At 32.3% G+C, this 15,828-nt stretch overlaps 1 protein-coding gene across 6 annotated transcripts in view; it reads right to left on the bottom strand.

The window, feature by feature from the left end:
• Positions 1–1,641: 1,641 nt before the first annotated feature.
• The window catches only part of LOC140054569 (MAP kinase-activating death domain protein-like), a 38,705-nt gene continuing 24,518 nt past the window's right edge, over positions 1,642–15,828 (bottom strand). For 2 of the 6 annotated variants that reach the window (XM_072099610.1, XM_072099604.1), the window contains 12 exons: positions 14,759–14,815; positions 14,397–14,528; positions 10,043–10,350; positions 9,687–9,843; positions 8,962–9,147; positions 8,243–8,394; positions 7,436–7,543; positions 7,186–7,350; positions 6,769–6,865; positions 6,384–6,490; positions 3,589–3,658; positions 1,642–3,084 (listed from right to left, as the gene is read on the bottom strand). In XM_072099610.1, the coding sequence (XP_071955711.1) occupies positions 2,903–3,084; positions 3,589–3,658; positions 6,384–6,490; positions 6,769–6,865; positions 7,186–7,350; positions 7,436–7,543; positions 8,243–8,394; positions 8,962–9,147; positions 9,687–9,843; positions 10,043–10,350; positions 14,397–14,528; positions 14,759–14,815 (1,721 nt within the window). In that variant the 3' untranslated portion in view covers positions 1,642–2,902. Of the gene's footprint in view, positions 3,085–3,588; positions 3,659–6,383; positions 6,491–6,768; positions 6,866–7,185; positions 7,351–7,435; positions 7,544–8,242; positions 8,395–8,961; positions 9,148–9,686; positions 9,844–10,042; positions 10,353–14,395; positions 14,529–14,758; positions 14,816–15,828 lie in introns of all 6 variants that reach the window. The other 4 variants (XM_072099608.1, XM_072099607.1, XM_072099606.1 and 1 more) reach the window with 3 other exon arrangements.

Consider the following 15,828-nt stretch of genomic DNA (forward strand, 5'->3'; position numbering starts at 1 on the left):
TTCACTCTCCATTAACCCCATACAAAAACCATCGGAGACAAACTATCTGTTTAAAACATGTTTATTCTGAGGACGGTGCGGCCATATACACCAACTACCATAACAGTTTATTCATAATCAACATTAAGCCTATACAATACTATGTCTTGCATGAATCGGACATTTTCGCTACCAATGTAGCAACATTGATTAACAAAATCAAAATTTAACAGTGTGGCGTGTTGACCGCGAATGACAAAAACCATCTTTCCCACTACACCTGCACAACCTTTGAATAACAACGCACTACATACCAAACCGTTTCGGTGACCTGCGATGAAAATATAAAATTCATTTTTTTAATTGAGGGCGGCAAACATAACATTTATGAGATCGAATACAGATTGAAAAAAAAATTAAATAAAAAAAAAAGATGTTAAATGTGCTCTCCCTGCCTCAGCACTAAGGCCCTGCCACAGCCTTTTGGGGTCGTTTCCAGCACATCACCAGATGCATTGATGTTTTCGCCTCATGATGTGTGGTGGAAAGGGGGACGTATAATTCTGTGAACCCCAAACACAGTGGCCGCATGCCTTTAACTCTATTCCACCGACCAGCGTGGGAATCGAACCCACGACATACGTGTTGTCAACACGCCGCTCAGGTGCCTGAGCTAACTGATCAATTTGGTATTAACAAGGTTAATGTGATATTTATAATGAAATGATGAATTACGTAATACACGTATAAATAGACTATTATCATCTGTTCAGTCATGTACTACTTTGTGGCCTAACGGGTAATGCTCAGCTTTGGGTGCTCTTAGCTCTAGTAGATTGGGTTCCAACCTCTACGGATATTTTTTTTTTAAATAAAAAATAATTAAAAAAATAAATAAATAAAATAATGAATATAAATATACCACTGTGCTCAATTGAACCCAATTTGCCACCAGGGAAGCAAAGTGTATTAACATACAAAATATATTAAAATTCAGTGACTGGACCAGTTGCCGTAGTACTATTTCTATTTCCGAAGTAAATAAAGGCATAAATGGCGCTCCGTAGAGAAGTAGAGAACGCTCCATTGTCAGAATGAGGCTCTGAATATACCTCGAGTAGTTTATGCTAAACGCACTCATGCGTACAATACTATACTTTTTTTTTACTATAACTCCAAAACATCTTACACAATAATAAAAGAAAAAAGTACATCATTTTTGTTTACAGTATAATCAGCTAAACATATTTCTCTTTATTTGTGTCGGAAAATTATAACTTAAATCCCCTTCTGCCCTCATACTCATGGTTGACATAAAAAAAATCTAGTGCATTAGTTTTGCGATTTTTTTCTTTTCTGTCTTTTTCGCAACAAGAAGACAAATTTCATATTATGACAAAGACTGTGAAACGTAAACGGTAAGGTCTGAATTAACCAACAATGGTCATGTTCTTTCTTTCTCGGACACTATATCCTTTTTCTGTATCCTAAACAATGTCATTCATTCATTTATTGTTTCCTCCATTCATACAATCTTTAATTCGGATATCTTAATTTGTGCAGACTCTCTTTTAATTTGTGTTGGGTAATAGATTAAATTGAAAACCATTCGTAAAACAACAAAAAGCAAACACCTTCATAATTTCTACACATACGATAAATTTATTACAAACGAATACTGGCGGAATTCACAGAGCAAACAAAAATTGCCATACCTAAAAATAATAAAATTTAAATAAAAACATCTATTATAATTCGTATACTTTATTCTAACAAAATGATTTAATATCTTTTACAACTATTAAATAAGAAAGTAAAAAATAAAATACATTATGTAAATACAAATATATTTTTACCATACCATCCCATATACGATGCACCAAGGAGATTTAACTGCCTTAGTTTTACTATTTTCATTCATAATACATATTTTATTTTTCAAAATATTTAAGCAATATTATTTATAGCATTAATATATAAATTAGATATTTATGCAATTTATACTATAGACATAATTATACTATTGCTATTTAAATTTTATTTTCATTATCTAGAATCACTTTTGAAGGGGAATATGAATATTGCACAATATTACAGATACACACAATACAGTCCCCTCACCTCATAAATATTTTTAATATATTGAGTCATTACATTAATTATCTAGAGAAAAGGGTTGATAAATAAGAATGCTTCTTAAATCCATCGTAGTTTAGGAATACATTTTAATAATTTCAAATAAATAAGATCAGATTTTCTAGTATAGGTTTATTAATCGTTGAGTTGTTATTTTTACAGCATAGAGATAGATAAATAGCATTGGACTTAGAATGCCTTTAAAGGACCAACTAGTAAATATAAAGCATAAACCAAACAGGACAACTAGATTTTGAAAGGATCCTTCAATAGTGACAATTTCCAATAAGTGTGCTTATTTGCAGTGGTGACAATCCAATTAGGTTGCCTCTTCCACTGGTGACAATCCCACCAGGTTACTTTTTTCATTGGTGACAATCCCATTAGGTTGCTTTGGTAAAAATCCCATTAAATTTTGCCAGTGGTGACAATTCCATTAGGTTGCTTTCTCCATTGGTGACAATCCCATTAGGTTGCTCTATCCATTGGTGACAATCCCATTGGGTTGCTCTATCCACTGGTGACAATCCCATAGATTGCTTTGTCCATTGGTGACAATCGCATAGGGTGCGTTTTTTCCAGTGGTGACAATCCCATAGGTTGTTCTAACCATTGGTGACAATCCCACTAGGTTGCTTTCTCCATTGGTGACAATCCTATTAGGTTGCTCTCTCCATTGGTGACAATCCTATTAGGTTGTTCTCTCTATTGGTGACAACCCCACAGGGTTGCTTTCTACATTGGTGACAATCCTATTAGGTTGCTCTAACCATTGGTGACAATCCCACTAGATTGCTTTCATGTATTCCAATCTTGTGCTTGCCATTTTAGCCTCATGTTCTTTGCGGTTGGTAGCATCTCCACTTTTGGCTGCTGCAACGTATGAAAACACACAAAGCATGGCATAACCAATGTCACTCGCCATCGATGATCGGAATCGGCGCTTGATCAAATTCTTATTGGATGAATCTATCAAAACCAAATGAATGATAATAGTTAATAATTGGAGTATTAGAAATATCATTTGTAGTGGTTTTTACAAGGAGTTGAACTAAGGCCCTGAGCAAGCATGTTATAGTAATCACTATTATGAACAGTCTTTCACACCTGTTCCAGCGCGTTTCAGGTCCGGTGCTGGCAAATCAAATCGAACGTAAATGTTTAGCTTTCACGCAGCTACGCGCATATCGATCGTGAAAATGAAACTGCGTTTGATTTGATTTGACGGCACCGGACCGGTGTGAAACACCTTGTAAATGGTACCCACAAATTAAAAATGATGACTCCACACATTGACTTTAGTAGATATACCTCAGCATATTGAAATGTATTTTTGTTATCCAAACATGTTTGGTGGTTACTATCATTGTTGGTTTGTTTGTAATTGTAATCAATAAAATTTAAAAAAATAAAATAAAAATATGACAAAGATATTCCACACCTTGTTGAACATTATATGCTGAGTCAACTTACCATATTCATGTAAAATAAAAATGTCATTCTTTGTCTTGTACTCCTTAATATCTTTCAATTCAATAAATGCCTGAAAAATTAATAAAATATTAATAAATAACATAATCAGAATATGACAATGACATCGCTACAAATTGTATGAAATGTTTTTTTTAAAGAAAAGTTTAATTCTTTGTTTCTGTAAAAGTAGGGAGCAGATATCAAGCATTTAAACATTACTACAGACTACAGAAGAGTCATTCCCATAACAAATATATAATGATATATAAATCATATATTCAAACATTCAAACAATTATCATATCATATATTTTAGTGTATGAAATATAAAAGATCTATGTAATATGCCCAAAATGCCATTAAGAACAAAAGTTCAAATAAATGCCGAAATGAATAAACATATTCAATACAGTGGAGGATCCAAGGTGGAGGAAGGGGAGGGATTCCCCCTATTGATGGGATAATTGTGAATGTTATACATTTGTAAATAATACTGGATCCACCCCTGTAATATAAAGTAAGAAACCCTCAATTTATATAAGAGTGAATAGTTATTTTAAAAAGTGTATAATATAGTATTCAATGATATAGTATTAATGATGCCAGGAATATTAAATTATTATTGAATGGAATAGGAATATTATTTTATATGATTATAATCAATGTAATAAACATTCTATTACACTATGTTTCTTGTAATTACATAATATTTCACAACATTTGAATCCTGAACACAAACATTTACCAACAATTAACTATATCCCAACACAGGTTCTACATTACCTCTAACATAGAGATACTAATATCTCTATGCCACTACTAAAATAATATCCCAACATATAGACAATACATTACAAATCCTAAATATACCATCAACCCCAAGCTACAGTACTAGACAATGAATTGACAAAATATACATTTTTGATCGAGTAACTTTTTGTTGTAAAAATAAATATTAAAAACCAATTTTAAAATCCAATGGATTTATATTCATAAAAGATATTAATATAACTAAATTTAAAACAATTCTTAGTACTTCTTTTGAAAGTAAATGCACTGAACATCTTTCTACAGTAAAACCAAATTCTACTTCTAAAAACCAATTTATTTTCCAAGTTAACACGCCCACCCCAACAAAACGACTCACTCCAGCCAACATACATATTTTTACACCAACACCAGATCACGTGGCCCGAGAATAAATCACCACAAATGGGTACAGCCAAATACAAGAGTTAGCATTAAGTTTGTCCAGTAAAAATGCATGGATTTTAATAATTATCAGATAATATACAAATTGCTTTGATGATGGACTCGGGTTTTAATTAACAATATCCCAGTCATGTTGTTCTACATGCATGCTTTCAAGACATAATTCTTACCATTCTAACTAAAACCTGTTACAATGATGAATACCATTCTAACTAAAACCTGTTACAATGATGAATACAAAACACAACAAACGACCCAAAGAAACAGTAAGTACTCATGTAAAAATAAACTTAAGAAAAAAAAAAATAGAAAATAATATCACAAAAAAAGTACATATGTAAGCTGCAAACAAGGTGGATTAATTAGGTTTGAACAGTAAGGCAGACAATATGGAGAGGCAAGGATCACAAAGGGTTGCAGAACCACACTACCATCAAAAATCAACTAGTGTACTATACTAACAACAATTTCATTTATAGAAAACTCTCAATTTGTAGTAGGCAATATTACTAACAATTTAATTTAGAAAATTCTCAATTTGTAGTGTTAGGGCATCAAATTTTGGTAAAAAAATATCTTTTGCAGGATTTTGAAGGATAAAATATTTTGAATGATTTATGTACTTTGTGATATCTCATGAAATTAATAAAAGCTTTGATTATTATAAATATGTTGGTTAATTAGAATTAATAAGTTCAATTTGTTTATATTTTACATTTTGTTATTTTACACAAGTTGAGTTAAATAGAGTAGTGTCGCTATGGTAACAGAAGCTTAGCTTCAAAACAAATGGTTTTTAACATAGAATATACCTCTTTGTCCTGCCATGCATATTGTAATGTGAGAAAAAAAAGAAAACAAAATGTGAAAAAAGTTTAAAAGTTGGCACAGGCTCTTAACAACTCTATCGCCACTCATCTCCTCTTGTTTCAAACTGGGAACACATTTCATTATTATCCACCTGTATTAACATGCATATTTACTTAATTAGCATAATTAATCATTATTTAAATGAATAAAACATATTAAAAAGTTGTCAAAACCCCTTTTTTATATCACTATGGAAATTATGATTAAACAACCATAATTGTAATTACAAACTACACATTTTCATGTGAAACTAAACGTAAATATTTTGAAGATTGTTGATCATTTTGAATGTATTTAACAAAACAAAAGCACATGTAACAATATCCTAACATTTACATTCATGCCGCAGCTTATAGAAGATGTCGTTTCGACATCCGTTTGCATTCTACGAATCTGCTGATGACTGATGAAAAAAAGCATACAAATTTCATAAAATAATTTAGCTTCTTCAAGTAGCATCAGGAATGGTATAGATTTCAAGCAAGGGTAGAGAATAGTTATGATGTGGTCATGAGTGGCCTTTCTCGATTTTGATTCAAGTCTTGTTACAAAATAAAATCTTTTATTTAGAATGATAAAAGAGTATGGAACAACACATAAATGTAGCATTTGGTATCAACATGCACTTCTTTCATGCCACAGGGATTTGAATAGTATTCAACTACAAGAATAAGACACTTTAATCATTTATTCATTGTGCTTGTTTAAACTGACCTTTGAACGTGAGAATTTCAGTCCAATGCCTTCCATAGTTACATGTAGAAGACCACCCTCACCAGTTTTCATATCTTGAATTGGAAATTCTCCTCCAAGTTCAGGTTCTTGAAAATAAAAAAAGAATATTAAAAAAAATTCATGTAAAAAAACTTAAAGTATAAAACTAAATAATTGAGTATTTACTCGTGTAAGTTAGTTTCCTGTGCCAATTATTCCTAACATTGGTGAGTAGGTCAACATCCAACCCAGGTAAATAACTTGGCCTGAATGGACTCGCTGTTTCTTCACATAGCATTCAGTTATTTTTCTTTGGATATCATCATACATAATAGATATGCTAGATTTAATATTATATGGTGAAAATATAGAAACATGAGCTAACTTGGTGGTTGCTTTGTTTTACCTCCAGACATTCCGTTTTTGAGTTTACTGGCTGCTTTCTCCATACTTTCCTTTATACAGTTATATAGTTCTTTGCACTGGAAAAAAACAACATTTAACTATTAAAATTGATGTTGTAGAGGAGCAGACAAAAAACACAGTAGCCAACCAGGAAACAGTATTGTACTTGATAATTTAAATACAGTCTACTCTCCCAATACCAGACACCTTTGGGCTGGCCAAATATGTCTCGTTTTCCTGAAAGTTTTAGTGTTTTTAATGGTAAAAGGGAGTTTGGGACCCTTTGGTCACCAAGGAAAGTCTGGTTTTGGAAGAGTTTTTGGTTTTCAGAGAGAAGGGTATTGGGAGAGTTGACTGTATAGCATCATATACCTGTATTTGTGTAAATATAACAAACCTTTTTCGTGTAGAATTTATCAAGACGAGTTTCTCCATGAACTTGTCTTCCAAGACACAGCACTTTAGTTTTCGGACAGAATGTCATGTTGATTAGTTGCTCGTACCAACAACGATCACAGATGGCGCCATTGCCACTACGGATAATTACACAATCATCGCAAACCTGAAAATACACGAGACATTTGAGGTCAAAGGGGTCAACAGGAAAAAATTATGAAAGAAAAAACTTTTTAGAAAAACATGAATACCTCCATAAAAAGAACGTCTCCCTTGTTGTCACTGCCTGCGTGAACAACAAATGAATGTTTACGCATCTGACGACTTCCTGAAGGTCGAAGGTCAATGTCATTGCCATGCTAAAAAATAAAATGATATAATCTAAGACTAGGAATATTTTATTAACTATGACAACACTAAGCAACACAACTACTATAGTAACAACAACATGCCAACTCTGAACCTTGACATATCTACTAGTTTCATTATAGTAAAAACAACATGCCAACTCTGAACCTTGACATATCTACTAGTTTCACTATAGTAACAACAACATGCCAACTCTGAACCTTGACATATCTACTAGTTTCACTATAGTAACAACAACATGCCAACTCTGAACCTTGACATATCTACTAGTTTCACTGGTAAACACCAACATGCCAACTCTGAACCTTGACATATCTACTAGTTTCACTATAGTAACAACAACATGCCAACTTTGAACCTTGACATATCTACTAGTTTCACTATAGTAACAACAACATGCCAACTCTGAACCTTGACATATCTACTAGTTTCACTATAGTAACAACAACATGCCAACTCTGAACCTTGACATACATTCTACTAGTTTCACTATAGTAACAACAACATGCCAACTCTGAACCTTGACATATCTACTAGTTTCACTATAGTAACAACAACATGCCAACTCTGAACCTTGACATATCTACTAGTTTCACTGGTAAACACCAACATCATCAAAACATTAAACCTGCTATACCACTAAAGACATTCACTCACCAATACACTCACCAACACTAGGATTAACTTACAAGATTATTAATCTGATCCAGTAGATTATTAACAGCAGCACTGTGCTTTAATCCTATGTGGGATTTACCAAGGAGACGGCGAACCTTCTTCTTAATATCTGGTTTTGGTACCTTTAACATTACCATAAAGGCTATCATGTTGTACAAGGTATCTGTAAAAGGAAAATACAATTAATAATTAATAGATTTGTTATAATCTAAATATTTTTCTAGGATTAGTTTTTTGTAGTGTGAAGCATTTGAACTTCTAAGGCTCTAAGACAGCTGTCTACACTATCAAATTTATGTGATGTGCCCATATATGGACATGATGATGTCATATCACTACCATATTTAAGCATATCTCTACCATATTTAGGCATATCACTACCATATTTAAGCATATCACTACCATATTTAGGCATATCACTACCATAGTTAAGCATATCACTATCATATTTAAGCATATCATTACCACATTTGTGCACATCACACTTTTTTTGTCAAACTGGTTAAATAGCATAGAGCTTTAAACTAAGATGCAACACAGAAACGCAAGAAAAGCACAAGCGAATTGAGCGACAGTTATCTAGACAGATAATCTATTGATCTTTATTCTTCAAATTACATATGTTGTGCTTTACATACTTGCATCCTAATGAAAACCAAGCTTTAATAATTGGGATAACTTAAATAAAAGTCATGAATGATATTTATAGCAGAATATCAATATTACCCACCGGATAACAACTTGTCTTCATCTTCCTCAAGTCGTTTCTTATCGGTTTGTCCGAGTGATTCATATCGATGGATCATCTCTGATGGTCCTTGATCCATTCCTACTGCATCTCTCTCCGCGGCAACCGCATCCAGGTACGCATCCTCCCAGAACTGCAGCTGGTCCCATAAAGTAGATCTGTCCTTACCTGATACAAATAATAAACATTCATTGTTTTATTAACAATTGTATATTATATGTAAACTCAAAGGCAAATTACTGCAAAACTGCTGCTGTGGGTAACGTAATATTCAGCAAATATATTTATGACAGGGGCTGAGATGGACCAGTGGAACACTACTATTCTGAAAGAAGCATGGGTCTTTTAAATTTGGATTACAGGGGCTGAGATGGACCAGTGGAACACTACTATTCTGAAAGAAGCATGGGTCTTTTAAATTTGGATTACAGGGGCTGAGATGGACCAGTGGAACACTACTATTCTGAAAGAAGCATGGGTCTTTTAAACTGCACAATAACATTTTGTATACACAGGACCTTTATCTTAGACTTAGTGTATCATTCAACAGCCAGAACCATGAAGCGAGTGCGCCTCAGCCCTTTGTCGATTGTCTTGACCACTCACTCGCTTCAATACAGTACGGTATACAAGACAAAATTGAAGTTTGACATTATAACCGTACTATATAATAAATTTTTCAGTCGTATTGTATACGTTATTTTTACCTATTAACGCCTCAAAGACATAGTGCCTCAGTATACCATCAGCATTGTCTGAGTCTGTTGAAATCATCTTGTTTTTGTGATATCTGAACCCTGCACTGAAGCAGCTCTTGGCAGTTAATGTACTGATGGGATGAGGTGGACTTACAGTCAAACTTACCTATAAATAAACAATAGAAAGATATTAGTGGGTCACCATGACGATTAACCTACAAAAGATTAATTTCAAAGTACATCTCTTTTTTTAGATTGATAGAAAATTTGAATCCAATTTAAGAAAAAAAGCTACTATATCTACCTTAAATGGGCAAAGTCTGAGTTAAAATACAAACAAATAAGAAAAATAACAAAATGCTTACATCCCGATTCAACTCAATCTCACTGTCAGACACCGGTCTTATAGACTGATGGTTAATCCGTGACCTGTTGTGTGACCTCCCATCTCCGTCATTATAACTTAGATCACTGTCATCATTACCCATTGTTTCCGAACTTGTATTGCTGACGAGCGTGCTGCCCTCGGAGGCCTCCGAATCCATGCTTAATGAACGTTTTCTACGACTCTTGACAGGCTGTTCAAGAGCTGCGTCTTCGGTTGCGGAACTTTTTGATTTAACTGGTGAGTTTCCTGTCAGAGGGGTAGTGTCTATTTTACTTCCCATTGCGCCTATAAATGTTGAAACATTTTATGTAAAAATATTTAATACAATAGAAGATCCAAAAGGAGTTGAAAAACATCAGAGAATATAAATATAAGCATCTACAATTATTTTGATAATAATCCTACTTGCTTTACACTCCAACAATAGAACTTAAAAACTGCAAGTTAACTCTTAAAACCAACAGCATGACTTCATACAGAAAACATTGCCAAAAGAAACACATTTCCCATACATTATAATATATTGAAAACAAACACAGTAAAGCTCTGTCTACACTATAAGACTTTATTTAACAAAAAAATGTAATGTGCCCATATATCGACATGATGATGTCATATCGCTACCATATTTGGGTACATCACACTTTTTTGTCAAACTAGTTTGATATTGTAGACAGTGCTTAAGACACAAGTTTAAAGTGAAATGTTAAAAATAGACATCTGTGAGCATTACAGTAAATTCTGACAAATATTAAGCTACACACCTACTCTGACAAATAGTAGTAAGACCGAGGAGTTGTTAATAAATTTTTCTTAATAGGCTTTTAATTCTAAATAGATGATTTCAGTAGTGAAAAAAATTGTTCTTATTTCATCACATTTTACAACATAAATATTCATCAGTTAAAAGCATTTATTTTAACAAAAGTAATTCCACCAAAATAACATTATAGTGCATATAAATACATTAATGTGATAATGTTAATGTTGTGATTACTATAATGTGCTAAAGTAATCTCATATTAATGTAATAAACCAAGTATGTTGCCGATTATACTCCCAAAACACATCCTAGGAAAGCAACATTAAAACATGTAATGATTTGCCCTGAATATTATTACTAAGCAGTTTTGATGGGAAACACAGTACAGGGTGTAAAAATAAAGCAAAACATGTGGGTAAAGCTCATTTGCATATTCAAACATGTGGGTAAAGCTCATTTGCATAAAGGAAACATGTGGGTAAAGCTCATTTACATAAAGCACACATGGGGGTAAAGCTCATTTGCATATTAAAGCAAACATGTGGGTAAAGCTCATTTGAATAAAGCTGAGAAATTTGGGTAAAAAATAATAAACATGAGTATGAACAAACCTCCTTTAAATTTGGATGAAAAAGCGTGCAGCATCGTAGCACCAGCAAATTTACAGCAGCACAAAGAAAAAAATACACAAATGGTTAGAAATAGAGCATGCTAGATAGAGAGATAGAAAGAGCTTAATGTTCCACTGAATATGGTAAATGTTTTTATTAAGGTCACGATAGAGCAACTATGCAAATGAGGTCATCTATTCATTTGTATAAAATGTTCTCTTGTAGCAGGGAAGGTGGACTTTCACTCTTCCCTGCTTGTATTTATAGTTAGCAAATTTAGTACAGCTACAAGAATATTTCTGGCACCTTGGCCCAAAAGTGACTGACATTGGCATGCTGTTTAAGGACAAATTTTTACCATATTCAGTGGAAATAGATAATAAATCGATAAATACACAATTTTTTTTTTATAAGAAACACACATGCTAAATGGTATAATAGAAGTAATTTTAGATTTTAGTTTAAATAAATATCTAATTAGTATTATTTTATAAGTTTTACTTTCAAGAGCATTTGATATATTGAAGTGTTAAGACATGTTTGGTTTTGGATTCTTTTTCTTTTAAGGGGTGACCAATTGTCAAAAATGATTCTACTGAAGTAATACATTTACTCTTTAACCAGTTTATGGTTATGATAGCAAGCTACCATTAGTTATTGACTGCATCATAGACTTGTACATTGAATGTAGTTATTGAATTGAAATATTTTATTTATACTGGGCGACCTCTTCAGTCAAAGACTGGTCTCCCAGAGGGCCCAGTTATAATCAGTGGCTGTGTGTTTACTAGTACACCAGGGTAACCCCCTACTCGTCTCGAAAGATGTACTAGGTTCTTTAAAGTGCACATGAGCTAGATGTGTACACTGGACCTACGGTTTATAGTCCTTATCCGAGAAGACTTGTTCTACCACCAGAACCATGGAGCAAGCGAGTCTCGAACCCTTGCCGATGTTATGGCTACGTATTACGGTTCTAACCGCTCAGCCACGCACTCTATTGCAGTAGAATAATTTATGACAAGATCCCTAACAAATTTGAAATGTAATGTAAGAAGAATAATGTATTATTTTATAGAACATTGACTGCATTCTGTAATCCAGTTGGATATGTATGAAATAAAACTCTGTAGGAATGTGAACGTGGGTAACCCTTCAGGGAAAAATGTCAACTAGCAATATGGCTAATCAAACTGATTTTTGAGTCACGAAGCAGTTTTGAATTGTATTTTTTGCTACGTAATTTTAGAAATGTGTACCAATAAGATTGTTTTGTATAGCTTTTTGCTATGCTACACTGGCGAAATTATTCCCTGCCTTTGATTAAGAAAATGTTGATATGTATTGTATAAGTAATAGAGAACATCTGAAGAAATAGTATATAACATATACATGCTAAATGAATACAATGTTTCACAGCAAAGTAAGCAGAAACGATTATTAGTAAACAACTGAAAAAGAGAATTGTAAATTGTAAATGATTTAGAAAGAAGTAGTAGAAGAAAGTTATTAAGATATCACACAGTTTTTAATCATATTTCATGGAAAAAATACAATATGGTTAGAAAATGAAAAATGTGATTTGTCTCTTTAAAATATAATGTAATGTTGTAATGTTGTATTGTTGTATTGTTGTATTGTTGTAATGTTGTAATGTTGTAATGTTGTATTGTTGTGATGTTGTGATGTCGTGATGTTGTAATGTTGTAATGTTGTAATGTTGTAATGTTGTAATGTTGTAATGTTGCTGATGACAGAAGTTGAAATAATTTTTGAAATAGATAAAGAATCATAGAAATGATATGACACATAAAATTAGTATAAAAAAATATATAACCTCTTTGGCAGAGGTAATAACAAATCTTCACTAAAATGATGAGAAATGGTGAATTTTAAACTGTTACTGAACTACCATAGTCAATGTAAAAACAAAAGACTAGTTTTTAAGGTCCTGTAATTTAATACAAAATTGAACATCCCTTTTGAATTAAAACATAAACAAACATAAAAGTATTAGTAAAATAAAGCAAGCATAAAATATTCAATTTATTCAATATTTCCACATGTGATATGTGTACCAAAATATTGACAAAAGGCTACTTTAATTATTGTTTCATAGGTTATAAAGAATGTGTTGACCGATTGTGATGAGAGCCAAATTAATGTTCCAGTGAAAGCACATTATCTAAACATTAAGATTTTCCCACAGGTTCTAGTGTTTTGTTTTACATTTGTTTTCACATTTCTAAAATATTATCAAACTCTAAGAGTAATTAAAAAACTTGTTTTTAATTGACATGACTAAGTTCTTTATTATTACATTAAAAATCATAGACAAAGTTAGAGCACCAGCATGGCCACAATATCACATGACTTGAGTGGTAGCAGCGTATAATGTGAGTTTGTCTTACCAAGTCTCATTAAACTTTCAAAAGCTGGGGGAGAGGGCACGAAGAATGTCATTTAACAGAGGATATTAAAATATGCTATATGATTTAGCTATGGAATGCAAAAGATGTCATTAGAATATGAACATAACAAAAATGGTGAAATGAAAATTATGTAGTATTCGGTTTTGAGGAGTTTTAAAATGCAAGAAAATAAATCATAAATACACATATTTTATAAGTTTAAATGATTTGTTTTCTTTAAGTTTTTTACATTAATTTATTAGTAGTTAGTTATTAGTGTTGAATTCTTCTGTGTTGCTAGTAATATAGCAGGAGATAATGCCAGGTACATGGTGAAGTAATAGAAGTTTATTATTTTATATAATATTATTATCAATATATATCATTAATATATATTTATATTATCTATTTTATAATAATGCATAATGTGATAATAAAGTAATGCTACCAGTTGGAACCAAATAGTGAAAGATAATGTTATAGATTGGATAAATGTTGCAAATGTCGGTGACAAAATGGATGTTAAAACATGACCAAAACACATACCGGTGACAGCCACGCCCGCCGCAATTCCAACAGCGCCAAAGACTCCAGCTCCAGTTTGACCACCAATGGGCGCCTCATTCTCTTCAATCATCTCATATGAACTGTTATTGCCACCGTCATCTTTACTACCTTCTAATCGCAAGTTTTATGTAAATTAGTAATGAGATATGCAAATTAGTAAATGAATAAATTAATAAAAATCAGTACCTAATCATGCATGTAATGAAATAAAACTAAATGTACTGTAATAGGAAAATATTTCAAAAATGTATTTTTAATCAAAGATGTATGAAAATATCAAATTAGAAATTTATTATGCAAATTTATTATGCAAAATTTATGCAAATGTCAATGCCTCTTACCGTTTTCTTCAGGTACTGGGCTTCCATTTTGGTTGCGAGCTCTCCCACGCTGCCAACCTGTTCAATAAACAAAATAGATAAAAACGTGCTACAAAAACTGGAAAAGTTACACATATACATTAAAGTATTGCAACATTGAAAAAAGTTTGTTAAAGTAAAAATTAATCTTTGATAATGTGTTACAGTGTTGACATACATTACGGTAAATTTGAATTTTAATATTTTGACATTTTATGCCAACGGCTATGTTGTTAAACTTGATAATTGATTGAATTTGCTATAGAACATTATTCATTAATGTAAGATTGGATATACAGAGGAAGATATCTTAAATCAAAAAGAATATAAAGTATAGATATAACAATAAGAAAAAATCCTCACTATATAATATCACTCAATAGTATCATCATATTCACCATATTCTTACTCGCCACTATCCCTGCTTCGTCCACTGTTAATATACTTTCCTCCTCTACCTTACATACAAACTGTCATGTCTACTACACTATTACTATTTTTTATATTTCAACCAACTTCCTTCCCAAAATTCCATTCATTTCGTATATCATTTCGAAACAACATTTCACACATCTTCAACCTTTCAAATCTTTTACTACAGCATCTAAACCCCCTCCATATGATATTTTAAACCCTTCTCTACCACCTTCCATCTCTGTTCAACCACCACAATTTTATGAAAGCATATTTTAGCAGTTATGAACCACAAGCCAAACACAACAAACTGACCATGGTCATTTAACTGACCACAGCCATTTTAAGGAGTCATGCAAGAAAATAAAGTTTTTAAAAAATGTTGGACACACAACAAACCATCAAAGATGAGCACAAAAAATTCATACAAAGAATATTAAACTAAAAAAAAAGTGAAAATGACTAAATCTATAATAACCTTTTAACCACTAGCAGTAATATAAAAGAACTCTGAAAAACTATGATAGGTACAGTACCTTTGTTTTACAAGACAACGCAGCTATTGAGTCTAAATGTTATTCTGCACATGTTCACATGTTTATGCGCATGTGCAGAATGAATTTACTATTTTGAAAGTT

Source organism: Antedon mediterranea, chromosome 7 (assembly GCF_964355755.1).
Source record: "Antedon mediterranea chromosome 7, ecAntMedi1.1, whole genome shotgun sequence".
Taxonomy (NCBI): Eukaryota; Metazoa; Echinodermata; class Crinoidea; order Comatulida; family Antedonidae; genus Antedon; species Antedon mediterranea.